Source organism: Hemitrygon akajei, chromosome 6 (genome assembly GCF_048418815.1).
Source record: "Hemitrygon akajei chromosome 6, sHemAka1.3, whole genome shotgun sequence".
In the NCBI taxonomy this organism is placed as follows: Eukaryota; Metazoa; Chordata; class Chondrichthyes; order Myliobatiformes; family Dasyatidae; genus Hemitrygon; species Hemitrygon akajei.
The window spans coordinates 79,043,670-79,059,346 of record NC_133129.1 but is presented as its reverse complement, the minus strand read 5'-3'; the positions used below and the strand labels follow the sequence as shown (position 1 = coordinate 79,059,346).

The 15,677-nt window shown below is 40.1% G+C and overlaps 1 protein-coding gene across 1 annotated transcript in view; it reads left to right on the top strand.

The window, feature by feature from the left end:
- Nucleotides 1-515: 515 nt before the first annotated feature.
- dnah6 (dynein, axonemal, heavy chain 6) overlaps nt 516-15,677 on the top strand; it is a 352,146-nt gene continuing 336,984 nt past the window's right edge. The window contains exons 1-2 of the mRNA XM_073050010.1: nt 516-578; nt 8,263-8,511. Coding sequence (XP_072906111.1) covers nt 8,269-8,511 — 243 coding nt within the window. The 5' untranslated portion in view covers nt 516-578; nt 8,263-8,268. The remainder of the gene's footprint in view (nt 579-8,262; nt 8,512-15,677) is intronic.

Genomic DNA, 15,677 nt, shown 5'->3' with positions numbered 1-15,677 from the left:
GTACACAGTCCTGCAAGTGACGATTATTTAAGCGTACATTATGAATCGCGATGAAGGTTCATGTCTCTCCATTCCTTTCAGGCAGTGAGTTCACTGGGTGAAGGGATGGAAAAGATCCCCTGCTTCCTCTGGGTGAAAATATTTGTCTCATCTCCCCTCTGTACTCGATACCACTGAAGTTAAAATCACTGTCCCCTGCTTCTTAACTGCGCTGCACATCCCAATGCTGCGACTAATAATTGTATGTACCTCCATGAAGATGGAGTTTCCACAACCTTACGGGATAAGATAATGCCAAAGACCAGAAATCCGATCCCATTTCCGACTAAAATTTCAGACTTCCATCGTCCGCTATCCGACTCGGCACCGAGAGTTGACGGCGCCCAGAGTCGGAGCTCACTCGACGACAGCTTCTCCTCGCGCACGCCGCGCTCTGTCCCGCCCCCCCGTGGCGCGCTGCTTTGTGGGAGACAGCGCGCCAGCGTGCCTACCGGTCTACCCCGTTGCCTAGCGACGGAAAACAAACCGGAGCCGGGAAGGATTGGGAGCCGGTCGTGGGCTCCTGAAGCCAGACTTCGGTAAGGCAAGCATCGTGGGTAAACAGCACAGGCAGGAGGTTGATGTGGTCCGGGGGTTAGCTGCTTCATTCTGTCGTTGCTGACGGAAACCTGGCTCCGGCCTGGACACTAAAACACACCTGCCGGGAGACCGTTCGCTAGCTACTGCCGGGACGCTCTGTACGCAGAGTAGCTCCGGTATGGCCGCATTCTGTCCACTTTAAGAAGTATTAGGGAAGCATCTGAATCAAAGATCAAGGGCTAAATTATGGGATTAATATAGATGGGTGGTTCATGATTAGGATGGACCTAATAGCCTGTTTCTTTGGGTGACTCCTGAAGTGACTGCTGGGCAGGTGCCCATGGTATCATGAAGAACACCTTTACTACCTCCTATCATTGCTAGACTCCCCCGTTTGTTTTGCCCATATCCTGTTAAAATTCTCTTCCATTCATATTATCGTATGCCATTCTTACATACAGACTTGATATCCAAAGTATTCCCAGCCATCCCCTATTGCTTTCGCAATTATAAACACGCGGGTCTTTCAAAATGTTGTTGCGCATAATTTAATTTGCACCAGCCTCTGTTCAAGTACTACCCTTGTACCTTCTGGCCTTAATTGTGCCTGCTGGAGGAACTCAGCAGGCCAGCCAGCGTCTAGGAGAAGAGTACAGTGGAGCCGAAACCCTTTGGTAGGACGGGGGAAAAACGCTGAGTAGTAGATTTAAGAGGTGGGGGGAGGAGGGGAGAAAGAAACACAATGTGATAGGTGAAACCGGGAAGAGGAAGGATGAAGTAAAGTGCTGGGAAGTTGATTGGGGAAAGAGACAGAAGGCCATGGAAGAAAGAACATAGGGAAGGAGCCCCAGGGGGATGAGATGGGTGGGCAAGGAGGTAAGGTGAGAGAGGGAAAAGCGAATGGGAAATGGTGAAAGGGGGGGGGGGCACATTACCGGAACTTAGAGAAAACAATGTTCATGCCATTAGGTTGAGGACTACCCAAAAGGAATATAAGGTGTTGTTCCTCCAACCTAAGTGTGACCTCATCACGGAGGAGGCCATGGATTAACATTTTGGAATGGGAAGTAGAATTAAAATGGGTGGCCAGTAGAAGATCCCACTTTTTTCTGGCTGATGGAGTGTAGGTGTTCGGTGAAATAGTCTCCCAATCTACGTCGGGTCTCACCAATATACAGAGGCTGAACCTGACACGGTATATGAACCCAACAGACTCACAGGTGAAGTGTTGCTTCACCTGGAAGGACTATTTAGGGCTCTAAATGGTAGTGAGGGAAGAGGTGTAGGGACAGATGCAGCACTTGTTCTGCTTGCAAGAATAAGTACCAGGAGGGTGATCAGTTGGGAGGAATGAATAGACAAGGGAGCCATGTAGGGAGTGATGATCCCTGAAGAAAGTGGGGGGGGGGGGGGGAGATGTGCTTAGTGGTGGGATCCCGTTGAAGGTGGCGTAAGTTTTGGAGACTTATGTCCTGGATGCAGAGGCTGGTGGGGTGGTAGGTAAGGACAAGAGGAACCCTATCCAGTGGTGTACCTAAGTTATGGCAGGTATGGCACATGTCCTGGGCACCACTTGAAGGGGGGTGCCTCTGAGCAGTTTCTATTAAAGTCAGACAAGCCATCCTCAGATAGTGAAAAAAGAATTTTCTTCAGATGTATGATCTGTCTTTGATTATCATGGGTGAGAAGCACTAGGATGGCCTTATTTCAGAGCATTGTGTAAGAAGACCATAAAATGTTTTTTCACAAAGAAGGAGGAAAGTGGAGCTGAAGGACGGAAGAGATAAAAGTTGGGGGTGGAAGAAGTCAAGCAAGTTCTTCATGGCCTTCTTTGAAAAGCCCAGAACAAGTAGTTCAACACGTTTCATGGAGTTGCCTGCACCTGCTTCAAGTTTGTTAGAACCTGAAGGTGGATCAAGTACAAATGCATCACAAGCTGAGGAGGAAGTCAAGTCAGATAAATTTGAGTCTGACAAGATTAAGAGTGAGGCTGCCACAGAGAGCGTGGACATGACAGGAGGGGAAGACAGTGGTGGTGGTGGTGATGTTGAGTTTATTGATGAGATTTTACCTGACGACACTGAACCTAGTGAACTGTATGGTGTCAAAGAGCCTCAAACTGTCATACCAAAAGTGATTGATCAGCATGACATTGGACTTCTGAAGTTCAACAAGGAAACTGGAAAAGCAATTGTGCCTGACGCGTTGAAAACAGAAATAATAAAGCTGGGTTCAAAGCATTTCCAGATCAGTGAGGGGCCTTTCCTACTAACAAGTAACCACTAAATGAACAAAACTTGGTTCAAGAGGAAATTGGGAAATGATCGTGATGAGGAAGTGACTCGCTCATGGCTGGTCTACTCCCCTTCTAAAAAGTCTGCATTTTGTATCTGTTATCTTCTCTATTCCCGGTCAGACCATCAATCCTCATTGGAGCAGGAAAGTGGATTCAACCAGTGGAAAGCGCCTGAAAGGATTAGTGTTCATGAAAACGCCAAGAATCATCGTGAATGCTTCACACAGTGGAAAGAAATGGAAAGAAATTTAGCTGGAAACAGAGGAGTTATTGATGCAGTATTTCAGTCACAGATTGAGAAGGAAAAGCAGAAGTGGTTTAATATCTTGACGAGAATCCTTCACTGCATAAAATTCCTTGCGACACAGAACTTGGCTTTGCGAGGACACTGAGTCACTTCAGCTAGACTATGACTCCAATGTGGAAAATTTCTTTGGCTTACTGAAACTACTGGCCATCTTTGACTCTGTAATAAAAGAACACCTCACTCATTTGAAAAGTCATCCTGGATCCACATCTTCCTTTCACCGGGTGTCCAGAATGAATTCATCCACATGATGGCATCCACTGTTTGCCAGAGTTTACTGAGAAGCATTCATAAACCCAAGTACTATGGTCTTAATTTTGACTCGAGTCAACTCATGATCAGGCACACTGGGAGGAGATGTCAGAAGCAGTAAGGTATGTGGAAGTTGATTTTGAGAGGAAAACAGTCTGTGTTAGAGAGTCCTTCCTTGGTTTTATCCAGATAAGCCAGAAGGATGCTGAGAGCTTGTTTGAAGACATCTTGAAACAGCTAGAGAAGGATGAAATGGAGCTACAAGATTGTTGGTCACAGTGCTATGACAACGCTACTGTGATGGTTGGACACAGAAGTGGTGGTCATCAAAGAATAAGTGAGAAAAACAATCTGGCAGTGTTTGTGAATTGTGACAATCACTCACTCAACTTGGGTGTACATGCAGCCAAGCAGGATACAATGATGGTCACGTTTTTTGGAACCATTGAAGCTCTCTACGTGTTTTTCTTTTGTTCAACACAGTGCTGGGAAAAACACTGTGCCTGTGGTTGTTAAGTCGGAGTCCAAAACCAGGTGGAGTGCAAGGACAGAAGCAGTGAAGCCCATCAACAAGTACCTTGAGGAGATACTTCAAGTTCTCCAGGACATGATAGACAATGAAAACGAGACCAGTGAAACAAGAAGTGACACAAGGCAGCTATACAACCGCATGTTGAGTTACGATTTTCTGATTTTGCTAGGATTTTGGAACAAAGTACTCATTCACATTGACCATATTCAAAAGAGGCTACAGGATCCTAGCATGAAATTCCACAATGCTGCCCTGGATTTGAAAGCCCTCCAAGATCATTTTTATGATGAAAGATAACTGTTGGTAAGTGAGTCACTTGAAGAAGGGGTCAGTCTCTGTCAAGAATGGAATATTGAAGTTGAAAGATATCAAAGAAGAAAGACGAATGGCTGATGAGAACTTGAGAGGCACTGGGTTAACAGCTATAGAGGAAATGGAAAGAGTCATGAAGGGAACACTCGATCATCTTCACAGAGAAATAGACAGAAGGTTCGCTCGTTTGCATGGCACTGATGCCAAGTTTGGGTTCCTTCTCACTGTCGAGGGACTGTGTTACAGCGCTGACAGTAACAATCTAAAGAAGAAGTGCGAAAATTTGGGCACATTATACAGCTCTGATGTTGATGGACAGCAGCTATATGAAGAAATTTTGGATTGCAGAATGTTGCTATCAAGGCGGGTCAACATGAAAATATCAAGACCTGAAGAGGTCTTATTTTATAGTTTATTTGTTGTTTATTGAATTTATTGTTCAGTATGAGATGAGATCGTCTTCCCCAATCTTTGCATTGCTATTCAGATAATGCTAACCATCACAGTTTCCATCGCCAGCTGTGAGAGATCATTCAGCAAGTTAAAACTAATACTTTGGTATTTGAGAGCCTCCATAGGTCAAGGCAGACTCTGTGATCTTGTTCTGCTGAGTGTAGGAAGAGAAGAAACTGAAAAAACTGACTTTGATCACATCATAGACCAGTTTGCATCAGTGAAAGCAAGGAAGGTGCAGTTATAATTTTCATGCAGTGCCATAATTTGTTAATTAAAAGATTAATGAGCTTGACTTGTATTTTTGAGCTGATATTATGGTAAAGTTATCTAAAAGATGGGTGTCAGATGTTTGGACAGGAGCGCAATTTCAGTGTTTGCCATAGGCGCTATTTTCCATAGACACGCCCCTGACCCTATCCCGGGAATCTGGGGTAAAAGCAGACGTGTGTAAGTTGGAAGAGATGTGGCTGAAGGCAGCATTGATGGTGTTGGAAGGGAAGCCCCTTTCTTTGAAGGGGCTTTTATTCATTCTAGAATAAAAAGCCTCCTTCTGAGAGCAGATGCGGCAGAGAAGGAAGAATTGAGAAAAGGGGATGGCATTTTTACAAATAACAGGGTGGAACAAGGTATAGTCCATGTAGCTGTAAAAGTCAGTGTGTTTATAATAGACATCAGTGGATATGCTGCCATCTCTGGAGATAGAGACAGTGAGATTGAGATAGGGGAGGAGGTGTCGGAAATGGACCAGGTAAATTTGATGGCAGGGTGTAAGTTGAAGGCAAAGTGAATGAAGTTGGCGAGTTCAGCACGGGTGTAGGAAGTAGCACCAACGCAATCATCGATATAGCATAGGAAAAGTGCAGGATGGTCGCCAGTGTAGACTTGGAACCTAGATTGTTCCACATAGCCAACATCAGCCAGGCATAACTGGGACCCATGCGAGTGCTCATGGCTACCCCTTTTGTTTGAAGAAAGTGGGAGACACCGAAGGAGAAATTATTTGGAGTGAGGACAAGTTCTGTTACGTGGAGGAGAACGGCACTGGAGGGGAACTGGTTGGGTCTGGTGTCCAGAAAGAAATGGAGAGCTTTGAGGCCTTCCTGGTGGTGGGGGGTGGGGTGAAGGTGTATAGAATTGGATATCTGTAGTTTAAATAAGAAAGGGGAGGAGCCAAAGCCTTAAATGCTTCTTGTTTAAACAGCAGCTGATTGTTAAACCTCTCATCCTTTTCCAACAACTCTTTTTTTCCCCCCTTTATCTCTATGATCTCCATTAGCCCTAAATTCCTCTGAGAGTCCAGGGGTCCTTCAGATCATTAGAATCAGAATCAGGTTTAATGTCGCCAGCATTTGTCATGAAATTTGTTGTTTTGTGGCAACAGTACATTGCAAAAACATAGTAATAAAACTATAAATTACAGTAAGATATATATATTAGTAGTGCAAAAAGAGAGGGAAAAGATATTGAGGGAGTCTTCAGAGATTCATTGTTTGTTTGGATATCTGATGGTGGAGGGGAAGAAGCTGTTTCTGAAATACTGATTGTGTGTCTTGTTAAACTTGCCAAAAAGAGTGATGCTATTTTCATCTGACTAACTAACCTCAATCTTAGAGGTCAAATATAAACTCTTTCACCAGCATTAAGCTGTTACCTTCCACACCATCACAGACTGAGTGACAAATTATGTCCTTTCTGACTCAAACCTATCTCTTATTACACTCATTTACTGGTCTTTAGATAAGATAAATATAAATTTTCTAAAATTAATTGTTGATGCAACTATTCTCTGAAATGATGAAATTATTCTCTGCTCCCAAAACTTAATTCTTGAGATTACAATTCACAATGAACCAAGCCATTCCTAATCTTAGTCTTCCATTGAATGATTTCTTTTCTATTATTTTCTTCACTAAGAACATAAACTTTCATATCATGACATCTGTTTTAGTCCATGCATAGACCACGTGCTACTTACGCACTTATCTTTGTTCTTGTTTGTTACTGTTAGTCATTATAGTTTTAATTCTCTTCTTTCAAAATCCCTTCCACTTTTCTGTAAAAGTGATATTCCTACAAAATCCTGCTTACCTGCACCATATATATCCTGTGCATATGAAAATGTCACAAAAATAGATTTTGCCCTCCAGAGGGGTCTTAAAGAGTGTTAAAATGTGTCACAAATATAAAGAGGAGAGTTTGGGAGAAAAGTTAGTGGGTCAGATTCTTTAATTCTGGCTTAATTGAATCAGAACATTTTCCCTGGTGACAGGGGTCTGTGGGAGGAGCCACAGGAGCAGTCAGCGGTGGGGGGGGGGGGTGGGGGGTGCGTGTTCAGACAGGTATATGTAGTTCACCACACATCTACAAAAGTTTGCCAAGGTTTTAGATGACATACTGAATCTCCACAGACTCCCAAGGAAGTAGAGACACTGTGGTGCTTCCTTTGTGATTATATTTATATGATGAGTCCAGGACAAGTCCTCTGAGATAATGGCATCCAGGAAGTTAAAGTTACTGACCCTCTCCACCTCTGATCCTCTAAAGATTACTGGCTCATAGACCTCTTGTTTCCCTCTCCGGAAGTCTACAATCAATTCCTTGGTCTTATTCACATTGAGTGAGAGGTTGTTGCTATTACATCACTAGGCCAAATTTTCTATCTCCCTGCAATATGCTGATTCATCACCATCTTTGATATGGCGCATAAGTGGTGTCATCAGCAAACTTGTATATGGTGTTGGAGCTGTACTTAGCCAGTCATAAGTGTAGAGCGAGTAGAGCAGGGGGCTAAGCATACATCCCTATGGTGCTTCTGTGCTGATGGAGATTGTAGAGGAAATGATTTTGCCAGTCTGAACTGACTGAGGTCTGCAAGTGAGGAAATCGAGGATCCAATTGCAGAAGGGGGTATTGAGGCCCAGGTCTTGAAATTTAATGATTAGTTTTGAGGGGATGATAGTACTAAATGTTGAGCTGTAATCGAAAAAGAGCATCTTGATATATGTAACCATTGTCTTTATTGACCTTTGGTGGTCTCAACTTCAATGATTCCATAAACCACACATTGTTTCCTTTTCATTGGGAAGTGTCTTGATTCTTGTCAAACAACAGTGGAGTCCTTAAATTCAAATACCCATTAAAACAATTTGAAGATGTCTGCCACTTCTTATTACACGTATCAAATGATCATGACAATAGAGACAGGAGGTTATTGCCATGCTGGGAAACATCCATTGCGGTTTCTTAAATTTAACACTGTAATTTCAATTTGTACACAATGTGAACCTATTACAAATGCAGTGGTTGTTTTATTGCTTTACATCTGCCTGTTTCTGCATCCAAGAGAAGATGTTACCTGTGTGAGAAAATCAGATTCCTAATTATGTTGAATACATTAAAATATTTAGTGTATTTTAATCAAAATCTCTTTTGAAAAAATCTTTTTATTTTCATTGACAAAGGAAATGAAGCATAGTAATCTTATAATTTTGTGATATTGCTTGTAATATTTCAAACTTATTTTCACAGTTCAAAATGTTAAATATTCCAAATACATCTGCATGTTTGCCAAAAAATCTCAAAAGAAAAAGAAGAAGATTTGGGGATGAATTTACTGCTCCCAATACAGATATTGATCCTTCGCAACTACAAAAAAGACTAATATCAACAGCATCTAAACAGATGAGTCCAAATCCTCTTGCTTTGAAGTTTAGCCAGAAGACAAAGGCACAGGAGAAAAGAATTGCAAGAGAGCAGCCTGTCAAATTGCAACCATTGGTAGGTGTGAATATTCTATGTATGTTTCATGAATCCAAAAGCTATTACCTATAAATTAATTCATGTTACATGATAGCATTGATGTAAATCTAAATAATTTTAAACATGCTGTAACATGTTGCAGCAGTAAGAAGCTTTGTTTAGGCCATATTTGGAGTATTGTGCACTTATTTGGACCATAATATTATTTGAAGGATGTGGAGGCTTCACAGAGGGTGCAGAAGATGTTCTCCAGGATGCTGCCTGAATTGGAGTATATTAGCTATAAGAAGAGGTTGGACAAACGAGGATAATTTATGGAAGCCGAGGGGCAATCTGATAGAAGTACGTTACCTCATGAGAGGTATAGATAGAATAGCAAGTCAAAACCTTTACCCCGGGGTGGAAATGTCAAATATTAAAAGTCTTAAGATGAGAAGGATAATCTTTGAAGGAGATTTGTGATGCAAGTCTTTTACATTGAGCTGGCAGGTGCATATAAGTTGACACCATAATAATTGGTACAAGTAGATATGATAGAAATATTTAAGAGGCATTTATACAAATGCATGAATTGGCAGGGAGTAGATGGATGTGAACCATTGTGCAGGAAGACGGGATTAGATTGACAAAATTGTTGGTGCTAATATTACATGCCAAAGGGCCCGTTCCTGTGCTGTACTGTTCTATGTTTTAAGTATTATAAAGAGAATGTGATGAGGTAATCAGCCAACATCACTGATGCAGTCTGGTCTGCTGATTATCAGATAGGAGCTGATCCAACATATTAATACCCTGGTTGCTGGATCTGTCTTAGGAAGGGAGATAGAGCAGACAGGGCCTATATTTTATTGAGTACAGAAGAATGAAAGATAATTTCATCAAAACCAATTAAAACAGAAATAAATAGGCCAGTAGGGAAGATGATTTCCATAGCTGCGGATATCAGAACTTGGAATTGTAGTCAGAGAATAAAGAATTAAATATTCAGGACTGAGATTAGAAGACTTCCTTTACTTAAATGGCTGTGAACTTTTATAATTCTTCAAAATACTGAATTGTACAAATTCACAACCCTTCAAATAAAGAAATTTCCTCTTAAGTCAGTCCTAAATATTCAATTCCTTTTTCTGTGTCTTTGCTCTTTTTTTTCCAGCCATGAGAAAAATCTTTATTTATTAACTAGTATCGAGCAATTTTCATGCAGTTCAAATGACATGACCTGTCATGTTTCTAAACTCTTGGGAGTATTTCTCCTTCAGCTAGGAAACAGTTTGATGAATCTTTGTTGGCTTCTTTTAATTATAACCTTTCTTTGTTTTTACAGTGTGCCTAAGACATTGTTTAAGAAACAAATCTCAAATGGCTGCTCTCATCTTACCTATGTTAAAATGGATTTTAAATGAATTTGAATATCAGTTGCCACATATTATGTCCTAACTTCAAAACAAAATAGTGTGGATTCTAGAAATTTAAACTAAAAATGTACTAAAATTATTTAGCAGGCCAGGTGACATCAGTGGAGGCAGAAAGGGAGTCAATATTTCAGGATAATTAACATTAATTTCTGGTCCCAGTATTGGACTCCTGAACCAGCAAAAGTAGATTTGCTTCCATCTACCCTATTAATCTCTCTTAATATCTTGAAAACTTCAGTCCAATCACATCTTAAGTATCTAATTCCAGGGCATATCATTTTGGTTTATGCAAACTATTAATTTAACCTTTCGGAGTCCAAGTATGCTTTACGTATACTCCGTAGAATTTGATGACCAGTACTGCACACTCTACTCCTAGTACAGCCAAAACAGTGCTCTATATATTGATTGCATGACTTGTAGTCTAATTCTAAAGGTTTATAGGATGATATTACATTGAAATTGTTTGATTCTTTTCTATATCTGTTTGTCATATTTTAATAAACAATGTACATGGGCCTCAAATCTACTTTTCAGCTTTTTCATCATTGAGACAGTATTGTGTTCTTTGTACTGTAAATCTCAGGTTGTTGTCTTCATCTTACCAAAGTTAAAATTAATTTACAATAGCTTTGTCTTTGTTGGTGTGTTCCTGGGTACACAAATATTCAAAGTAATGATGTATAGAGCAATATACCCATGGCCATGTTTGATCTCAGTCATACTGATGCAAAATAACTTAGTCTGATTCTTGTTTAATGTAGGGCAACTAATAAACATCTAGCAAATGCATATGTGAATGTCTCATGATCGCGTCAGTTTGAAAATCATACAGTATCTCTTGAGCAGCCTCTTGCTGTGGGCCAATAATCTGTGCTCCGCAAACATTACAATTTATATCCAAAACTGTCATTTTAATTTTACAAGTGATTACTTTTGTAGTTTACATTTGAACAGTTTTGTTTTAAAGACTGGCTCTCATTTGTTTTAATGCTTGCTATCCACATAATTTGCGAAGGATGCCTCATGTCTTACAATCTCTAACACAGTATAATATGGAGTTATCCACTTAAATAGGAAAATAGAAATGTAGAGTATTAGTTAAACAGCAATAGGCTCAAAAATAGAGGGATCTGGGTGTTCATTACAAGAGGTTTTGAATATAGGTGCAAGGATATCTTCCAAAAATGATATATGCTTTGAAAAGACCATATTTGGAGTATTATGCAGAGTATTTGATCTTCTTACCTAAAAAGGAATATTTGTCATTAAACAAATGAAGATTTACCAGACCCCTAGAATAGAACAATAGTCATTTTAAGATGATCATTAAAGTTATAGTGTCATATAGCTTAGAAACAGGACCTTTGGCCAAACTGGACTATGCTGACTAAGATTTACATCTAAACTATACATTTACATATGTCCACATTTGACCCATATCTCTCTAAACCTTTCATATCAATACACCTATCCCAATATCTTTTAAATGTTGTTAATGTATTTGCCGTAGCCACTTCCTCTGACAGTTCATTCCATATACTGACCGCTCTTGGTGACAATGTTGCTATTTGCATTCCTCTAATATCTCCCCCCTCTCATCTTAAACCTACATTCCCTATTCATGATTCTCCAACTCTGGGAAAAAGATTGTGCACATTCACTCTGTCTATGTACCTCATAATTTTATACACCTCTATAAAATTACCCACATTTGCTTTAATGAAAACAGTTTCAAATTGTTCATTCTCTCTCCATAAATCAGTCTCTTGAGCCTGGCAAAATCCTCACAAATCTCCTCCGCACTCTCTCTAGCCTAATGGCACCTTTCTAATAGAAGAATGAAACTGATCACAGTATTCCTTAATGCAGCCTCACTTACTTGTACAACTACAACATAACATGTCAACTTCTGTTTTTAGTGCCATTGTCAAACTTTTTTGACCATGTCTATCAATGATGTTGTTACGTTTGCAGATGGTATGGGAAAGTATTTAATTGGGGGGGGGGGGGTGGAGGGGAATTATGACGCTATTAGGCAGGAACTTGAGAGCATAAATTGGAAACAGATCTACTCAAGGAAATACTCAACAGAAATGTCACACTTGCATGAGGTTCTGGATAAGTTTGTCCCATTGAGGCAGGAGAAGGATCGTAGGTTGAAGGAACTATGGTTGACAAGATATGGAACATCTAGTCAAGAAGAAAAAAAGATGCTTAAAGTTTAGACAAGGGTTACAAACCAGGAAGGAGCTGAAGAATGGTCTTGGGAAAGCTAGAAAGGGACATGAGAAGGCCTTGATTAGTAAGATTAAGAAAAACTCCAAGGGATTCTACACATACGTGAAGAACAAGAGTTGTGGATAGTGTAGAGGCTGTTATAAATTACAAAAGGACATTGACAGGATGCAGAGCTGGGCTGAGGAATGGCAGATGGAGCTGAACCCAGAAAAATTTGAAGTGATTCACTTTGGAAGGTTGAATTTGAAGGCCGACTGCAGGAGTAATGGCAGGATTCTTAACAGTATGGAGGAACAGAGGGATCTTGGGGCCATCATCCATAGATCCTCCAAAATTGCTGTCAAAGTTAACAGGGTTGTTAAGGTGGTGTATTGTGCATTGGCCTTCATTAGTCAGAGGCTGAATTCAAGAGCCATGAAGTAATGTTGAGTTCTTATAAAACCCTAGTTAGTCTACACTTGTGTTCAGCTCAAGTCAACTCATTATAGGAAGGATGTGGAAGATTTAGGGAGTGTGCGGAGAAGATTAAGCAGTATGCTACCTGGATTAGAGAGCATATTTTATGAGGATATGGTTGAATGAGCTAGACATTTTCTCTCTAAAGGAGGATAAGAGGTGACTTGATAGAGGTGTACAAAACGATGAGAGGCATAAATAGAGCTGATAGCCAAATACTTTTTCCACAGGGTGGAAATGTCTAATATGAGGGGCAATAATTTTATGGTGATTGGAGGAAAGTATAGTGAGGATGTCAGAGGTAAGTTTTATTATAAAGGATGGGTGAGTGCTTGGAACATGTGGTCAAGGGTGATGGTAGAGTCAGATACATTAAGGGCATTTAAGAAACTTTTAGATAAACATATGAAAAATAAAGGGCCAAGAAGGTTTAGGTTGATCTGAGAATAGGTTGAAGGCTTGGCATGACATCAAGGGCCAAAGGACCTGTACTGTGCTATAATGTTCTATATTCTATTTGAGTGTTAACTGCAAATTTACTAATCACACCTGTACATTCTCATCCAAATCACTGATATAGATAACAAATACAAACTGTCTGACACCCAGACCTGGGGATCACTGCTAGTCATGGGCCTTCAGTCTGAAAACAACCTTCCACCATCACTCTCTGCTTCCTAGGTCTTCCTGTATCCCATTTGATCTAACGTTCCAAACCAGAAAACCATGTGGAAACTTATCAGAGGCCTTACTGAAGTCCATATAGACTACATCTACCACCTTGCCCACAACAATTCTCTTGATTACTTCTTCAAAAGACTCAATTAAATTCATGAGACGTGATCTCTCATGGACAAAACTATGCTGACTGTCCCTAATCAACCCGTCTTTCCAAATGCTTGTGTAACTTTTCCCTCAAAATCTCCTACATAATTTGCCTACCAGCAAAGTTAGGATTACAGTTCTCAAATTTTTATTTGTAGCATTTCTTAAATAAAGGCACAAAATCAGCCATTTACAAGTCTTCTGGCACTTCACCTATTGCTAACAGGGATGCATATATCTCCGCAGAGCTCCTTCCATTTCTTCTCTAGCTTTCCAGTGTTCTGAATAAACCTGATTGTCCTTGGAGATTTATCTACTTTCATATATTCTAAGACATACAGTACTTTTGCTGCTTTAATGCTGGCTATCCCCAAGTTGCCCCCATTAACTATCTCAAGATCTGAAGTTTTCATGTCTTTCTCCATGGTAAAAATAGAAGAGAAATAACCTTTGAGGACCTTCCTCATATCCTGTGGTTCCACTGAAAGATCTCCGCTTTGGTCTTTGAGGAGCCCAATTCTCTCCCTCTTACACATTTTCCTCTAAATATACTTAAAATATCTTTGGATTCTCGGTAATATTCTCTGCCAAGTGATCTAATGCATCCTTTTAGCCCTTCTAGGAGATTCACTAGTGTTTAGAAAGATGAAAGAAGATCTCATTGAAATATGCACAAATCTGTAAACAGACTGGATTGGAAGAGAGGTTTCCTGTGGCTGGGTGTTATAGAATGAGGAGGCAACAGTCCCAGATTACAAGGCAAAACATTTAGGACTAAGATGAGAAAAAAGTTCTTCACTCAAAAGGTTATGTGCCTATGGAATTTTCTGCTACAGAAGACAGTGAAGATAAAGTAATTGAATATACTGTATTTAAGAAGTTAGATACACAGACACAAAAAAACATACTGGGATATGGGGCAAAAACTGAAAATTTTCAGCAGGGCAAAGGACAACTGATTGTACTGAGGAGCAAAACAGGCCCAAATGACCATCTTTCATTCCATTTTTCTATAGCAATTAAAAATCTTGAAGTAATAACACATGGAAAAACAAAATGGTTTTCCAAAACAGTGCAAATGTCACATTAATCTTGAAAAGTTAATTTCATTAAATTGCATTGTTTTATAAACAAGCAGTGAATGTTGTAAATGTAAGATCAGTGATAGTTAGATCAGAAATCTAGATTCTTATTGTAAAGGAACTATAATTAATAGGTTGAAAACACAAGCAACTGCAGATGCTACAAACTGGAACAAAAAATAGGGTGTTGTATGAAACTGTTAGGTCAGGCAGCATCTGTGGAAGGAAATGGAGAGTTAACATTTCAGGTAGAGACCCTTTATCTGCTCTGAAATACTAAGGTGTAATAGCCAGAATAAAAGGTGGATGGAAGGGCTGGAGTAAGAGCTATGGAGAAAGGGAAAGTAGGAATAAGCAACAGAAGCTAGGAGGTGATAGTAGAGGTGACAAAGGGTTGGAGATGATTGAATCTGACAGGAGGGAAAGACATAGCATGAAATCAAATGATGGAGATGAGAACAGTGAAGGATGGGAACCTGTGACAGGAGTATGTGGGTGATTGAATAGGTGGTGGAAGAAAAGTAACAGGGTTATGAAACCTATGGTGAGAGCCAGGAGAAACAAATAGAATAGGAGGAGAGAGAAGAGGAACATAGATGATGCAGTTTACCCGAAGTTGGAGAACTTGATGCTCATGACCTTGAATTGTAGGCAGAATATGAAGTGTTGTTCAAAGTGCATTTATTGTCAAAGTATGTATGCAGCATACAGCTCCGAGATTCTTCTTCGTCTACAGTCATGAAGTAAAGAAAAACAATCAAAGGTGTGCAAAGTAAAGCATAAACTGCCTCCCTATGCACCAAAAAAAAAATTACATGAACAGCAACAAAAAAAAGCAAAAAAAAACACAGAATATAAAACAGAAAAGTGGAGAGTCCAGGCCTATTCAGTTCAATGTTCATTATTTTGCAGACTGCCCCGATTCAAAAATTGCCCAAAATAGTAACAAAAGAAAACAGGAGTGACCAGAAAACAGAAACACATCATAATGTGAATTACAGAGTCCAATCCACAGAGCACATTGATTAAATTATGCTGCAGTACCATCCTCTGACAGCACCGAGGGAGAGATGACTCATTCATATGCAGGGATCTTCCTTCAGGAGCAGCGAGTGAACAAGAGAGACCATCATACGCAGACACCTTCCTCTGGTAGCAGTGAGCA